General features: G+C 50.1%; 1 protein-coding gene across 1 annotated transcript in view; it reads left to right on the forward strand.

Annotated features, from left to right (window-relative positions):
- Window positions 1-5,156, forward strand: part of LOC109944279 (uncharacterized) — an 81,385-nt gene extending 76,229 nt beyond the window's left edge. The window contains exons 2-4 of the mRNA XM_020548981.1: window positions 4,267-4,399; window positions 4,482-4,615; window positions 4,698-5,156. Of these exons, the coding sequence (XP_020404570.1) occupies window positions 4,267-4,399; window positions 4,482-4,615; window positions 4,698-5,156 (726 nt within the window). The remainder of the gene's footprint in view (window positions 1-4,266; window positions 4,400-4,481; window positions 4,616-4,697) is intronic.
- Window positions 5,157-6,000: the final 844 nt, after the last annotated feature.

The raw sequence follows: 6,000 nt of genomic DNA on the forward strand, positions 1-6,000 counted from the left end.
ATAGATGGCCCTTGACTAGTCTTCATGTCACTTTGTGCTTTGATGCTTCTGTCGATTAGACTTGTACCTTATCGGCTATATTTGGCTTTCCTTTGATCCTTGGTGATATCTCTCTTCTGTCTTGGAGTATTCGTTGCATATACTGTATGGATGTGACAGTTTTGGAAAATATACTGATAATTCCTAGGCGTCCCCCCAATGGGTGTAGGCAAGGGACGGCTTGGTACGCTGAGCGTTTAGCAGACTGCTTCTGAGTAGTAACTTGATGTGATCGCGGGTGTAATCATATCGCCCGCGCAGTTGACTGGAGTCCCAATGGGTGTCGTGTTACATGAAACGGCGTCAGCCACCTGACGTGTCTTCAGACGGTTTGAATTGCATATTGAATTTTTGCGACTGTTCAGTGGTCGTGGTAGGAGGTGAGCGGTTGCCTTCTTCTTCTATAAATAGTGTTCTTGCTTCTCCGACATTTTCACATTTCTTGCTGCTGCTTGCTGTTTCATCTCCTCTTCTTCCTTCCACTCCGCCATTGGCAAGAGCAAGAAAGGTGGTGGCTCTTCGCATCACTCCGGCGACAAGCGAGAGCGCGAGCCGACTCCTCCCTCGGAGGACTTCGGCGACTCGGAGGAGGAGTTCTCCTCTGAGTCCGAGGGCTCTCCGGCTCCTGCCTCTCCCTCGGCGTCGTCTGATGATTTAGACGACTAGGGGATCACCGCGGAGGTATGGACTTACATCCGGTCCATCGAGCGTGCTGGGCTCGAGGGCTCGGATGAGTCAGAGTACTCCTCGGACGAGGAGAATTCCTCCGACTCGTCCGAGGAGGGCAGCGGCGGCGACGGCGGTGACGGCGACGACGACGGAGGCGACGGTGATGGCGGCGGCGGCGACAGCGGCAAGGGCGGTGACGGCAGCGACAAGGGTGGCAGCGGCGACGGCGGCAGCGGCAGCAAGGGCAGTAGCAAGGGAAGCAACAAGGCCAGTGGCTAGACGCCACTGGTTTTAGATGTTAGTGTAGATTAGTAGAAATAGTATTAGCGAAATAATGTAGTAGTAGCTAGTAGTATAGTTAGTGTAATGTAATGTAGTAGTAGGGAAGGCATCAGCCCATAATGAGTTGATTTGTAAGTTCCGTAATGCTTACCTTATGAAGAATGATTTCGTCCCACTTCTGTGTTTTTTATTTTGCCTTCTGGTCAGTCGCCGATCATTGTAATATTTACTGTCGATGATGTTTTCTGTCTGCAACGCTTGAGTAGTAACCTGAAGTCATTGGATCATGCTTCAGACTGCTTTATTTGCAACGTCAGTGCTTTGGTAGTAGCGTCCGAGTTATTATTGGTGATGTTGGCGCTTTTTGAAGTAATGGCTGAGTGATAGTGGGCCACGTCGGTGTTTTAGAAGTAACGACCGAGAGGTTACTGGTGATGTCGGCATTTTTGAGGTAACAGTTGAATCCTTTGGAGCCACGTCACCACTCTAGGAATAACAACCGAGTGACTGATGGCGACATCGGCGTTTTAGAGGTAACAACCGAGTGATCGATGGCGATGTCGGCGTTTTAGAGGTAACAGCCGAGTGATAATGGGCCACGCCGGCTGCTTTGGAAACAATGGCCGGGTGAAGTCTGGTAGCATCAACAATTTTAGAAATAACCGCTGAGTTAAAATGGGCCGCGTCGGCCGTTTTGTTTTGGAAATAACGACAGAGTGATGATGTGGCACGCCCGCGTTTTTAGAAATAACGGTCGGGTGATGACATGGCGTGCCCGCGTTTTAGAAATAACAGCCAAGCGACGACATGGCATGCCAGCATTTTGGAAGTGGCGCCGGGCCCGGGAAAACCCCATATGTACTGCACTGTCGCACGCCTCCGCGTTCCGTGACCTAGTTTCTACTTTTCTGCATCCAGGCTTTCTCTGCACTCCTGCAATATTGCTTCCGCTCCACTCGCTAGCAAGGTTGAGATGGCGCCCAAGCGGAAAGCTTCGAGTTCGTCCGTCGCAATCATTCCCCCCATCGATCCCAACAGTCAGTTGCCTTTCGCAGGTAACCATATGTCTGTTGTCTCTGAATCCGACCTTCTTCATCTCGTTTCTATCGGAGTTCTTCCTCCGAAGGAGCTCTGTTCGTGGCGGATCTGCTGTGGGGTCACTGTTCTGACAGAAGACACCCACGAATCCGTCATTTACGTTCCTTTTCTTATCCGCGGACTTGCTCTTCCCATTTCTCCTTTCTTCCGCGGTCTCCTTGATTTCTATCGCTTGAATCTGACCCATCTGAATCCCAATTCCATTCTGTAAGTTTCTGTTTTTGTTCATTTATGCAAAGCCTTCCTTGGTGTTTTGCCTCACTTAGGCCTTTGGAAGTATTTTTGTATCACTGTCGGCCTGGGATGGCCGGAGGGCAGCACCAGCTGATGGGGGGTGCGAGCTTGGAGATGCATCGTGGGAGGAAGACTGACTACCTCGACATCCCACTCAAGGACAACATCAAGGGGTGGCGCCTGGAATGGTTCATCGTGGAGAATCATGGGAATTCCCTCCCCCCATGGTAAGGGAGACAGCCGGATGTTCGCACTCTAAGCTGGACCGAATCCCCCACAGACTAGGAGGTGGTTGAGGCAGGGGCTCTACTAGCTGAAGTTGGATTGTTGAAAGAAAGGGGTTTGACTGCAGAAGTTGTGGTCGCTAACTTTGTTTTCAAGAACATTCAGCCGCTAAAAGACAGAGCATATCTGGCCTATCTGTACCGAGGCCTGGCTGATTCAACCTGGGTAACCAACAGAAGAATTCCTGCTGTGGACTTGGTGAGCCGGCTCGAAATGATACTCAGAGGCAAGGTGTCAAACATTGGCGCTCCTGTTGCGTACTCAGCCTGGAATCTGCCTCCTTCCAAGGCCTTTACCAGTTTTGTGTCGAATCCTCCTGCCGGTGATAGCGGTTTGGGCCTTAGAGTGCGACCCTCTCCCAAAGAGGTTAATGCTTTGGTTGCCTGACTGGAAGAAATTCCTGACGATGAGAGGCAGGTTCATTTTGAGATGCCTTTGAATCCCACTGATGCAGAGATAAGTGTCATGCTGGATATGTTAGCTGAGGATTCTTCTGATGCCGCTCCTGCTGAAACACTGGTGGTGGCGCCCATCCCTGAGGCCGGCAAAGCTTTGGATGCTCAGAGGTCTGACAGTGTTCGCCCGAAGTGTTTTCGCCGAGCCGATCAGCCCACTTCTCCTGCTGAGGGGCAGAAAAAGAAGAAGAGATGTCTTCGTCGAGTGTCTAGCTTGGATCAAGATGCCGGCCCTTCTGTTCCTGCTACTGAGGAAGTGCTTGTGCCTGAATTTGCTGAAGCTGACCCCAATGGGTGTGACCCGACTGCGGCTGATCCCAATGGGTGTGATCCTGCTGAAGTCGACCCCAATGGATGTACTGTCTGTGTTGCTGATGAAGATGATGAAGAAGAGGATGAAATCCCTCTGATTCGGAAGAACAGCTGGCGTTACATAGCTAGTGGGGAAAGTAGTGGTGTTCCTTCTCCTGTTTTGTCTGCCCTCATTGGTCTACAAGAATTATCTCTGGCAAACTTTGATCAAACTCTTGAAGACATGGTTCCAGAAGATCTGTTGGCATAGCCGGCAGATGGTGGCGCGATGGATGTTTGTGCTGATGTGCCCGATGCCGGGTTGGGGTCATCCCGGGCAGCGTCCCGCGCCTCATCGACCTTAGAGCGCGGTCTTGAGGGTCAGGAGGCTAGTCTGGATTGCACTGCTCCCACGGAAGTGACTGAGGGTCCTTCAGCCTTAGAGGTGGCTGTTGCAGAGAACTCGAACCTCAAGGATGGTGCTGGCGCTTACCCAGCCCCCGAGGGTGTTGCCGGAGATGATCCGGCTCGAATGGGTAGCATGAGCTGTGACCCAGCCCCCGAGGGGGTTCGAGTGGGTTCTCCTTCCCACACTTCCATGGATGTTCACGTAGGGTCTTCTCCTCCACATTCTGGTTGCATGGCAATAGCCCAGGCTTTGGGTTAAGGAGTCGCTTTAGAGGCTAGCGCACCTGATGACAGAGTTCTGGCTTCTGCTGATGACACTGAATTGATTCCCACTGATGCATTGCGGGTCGTTCCGGTTGGTGATCCTTCGTCGAGCCATCAATTGACTTCCCACGACTTAGGGGTTCCCTCATTCTTCTTCAACCTCTAGGTATTTTGGTTTCTTCTGGTCTGACTTTACCCCAGGACGATAATTGTTCTCATGCTTGTCTATTTTTAATGTCAGACATTGGTTGATGAGATGGCTAGTCGGCTGAGGTTGCAGGGTGCCTCTGTCCCAGAAGGAGCTTTGTCTCTGGTGCATTGGAATCCAGTGCTGCTTCAGCGGCGTGTATCTGATTTGGAGGTGGCAAATGTCGGTCAGTGCCCTTTGTTTCTACTTTGATTACTCGATTAATTCTATTTTTAACTGAACACCCTTGCTTGACTATTTCTTGACAGATATGGCTCAGCGGTATTCTGATCTTGAAGAAAAATATTCTCAAAGTCAAACTGAACTGGCCCGGGTTTCTGCTTCTTTGAATGATGCTAACATGCTGAGCTCCACCCTCCGTGCTCAGCTCGACTCTAAAAAGGTGACCAGTGAATCTTGGCCTTGTTTGCTGTGTTCTTATTGCTTGCTGGACGTTTGGAGAAACTGATTCTTGTCTGCATGAGGAAAAGCGTGCCCTCGCCACTTCTCATGACAACCTTGATAAGCTATACCGCGATGCCAGCAATTCGTTGACCATCTTGGAGAGGAGTCATCGCTTCACCAGGGAGGAGTTGGATAATCATCGTTATAAGCTGCAAGAGTCCTTAGATGATGTGATTCGCCTCAGGCAGTTGGTGACGACCAAAGATACTATCATCAAGGATCTGCGTGCTTCCAAGAAATCAGTCGCCCAGGAGCTAGAAACTGCTCGGTTGGCGGTCAAGGCTGCTGAAGAGACTTCTGCTACTCTGAGGGCCCAGCGCGACAAAGCTATGGATAAAGCTATTCGTGCGGGGCGGATCCTGATGAGGAGAACCGGCGTGGTTGTTCCTGACGACATAGTGGCTGATGTGAATGCCGCTCCTGATTCCTCGAGTCATCCTTCTTCGTCAGTTGCTCCAGAGAAGAACATTACTAAATAGAAAACACTGAATGCTTTGAATGTGTGGTTAATGTGCTCGGATGTTTTGTTAGAGAACACTTTTGAATACTGAATGCTACTATTGTTTTCCCATTGTTAGAATTCCATAGTATATACAATTGTAGAAGTAAATGTAGCGTGATGGTTTTGAAATTTCGTCGTGGGGCATAGAAGTTGCCCTAAGATGGGTGATTGCTTACGTGCCAAGCGTGCTGTGCCAATTTAAGTCAGTGCCAACTTAAACCGACCGCTCAGTTAGTAGGGCATAGTGGCCACCCTGAGTTAAGTAAGCGTGAGTATGTCGCACCACCTTAAATCATTGCCGACTTAAGCCGATTGCTCTGTTAGTAGGGCATAGTGGTCACCCCGAGCTTAGTAAGTGTGAGCATATCGCACCGCCTTAAGTCATTACCGACTTAACCCGATTGCTCCGTTAGTAGGGCATAGTGGTCACCCTGAGTTTAGTAAGCGTGAGCATGTCGCAACGCCTTAAGTCATTGCCGACTTAAGACGATTGCTCTGTTAGTAGGGCATAGTGGTCACCCCGAGTTTAGTAAGCGTGAGCATGTCGCACAGCCTTAAGTCATTGCCGACTTAATCCGATTGCTCCGTTAGTAGGGCATAGTGGTCACCCCGAGTTTAGTAAGCGTGAGCATGTCACACTGCCTTAAGTCATTGCTGACTTAAGCTGATTGCTCCGTTAGTAGGGCATAGTGGTCACCCCGAGTTGAGTAAGTATGCCAATTGACATCGAACAATTTGAGTGCCTTTGAAGCCTTTTTATTGATGATATATTTCTCAATTTACAGAATACATCGTCGTCCCAATAGCTTCTGGGATGTAGC

This window comes from Zea mays, chromosome 2 (assembly GCF_902167145.1).
Source record: "Zea mays cultivar B73 chromosome 2, Zm-B73-REFERENCE-NAM-5.0, whole genome shotgun sequence".
Lineage (NCBI taxonomy): Eukaryota > Viridiplantae > Streptophyta > Magnoliopsida > Poales > Poaceae > Zea > Zea mays.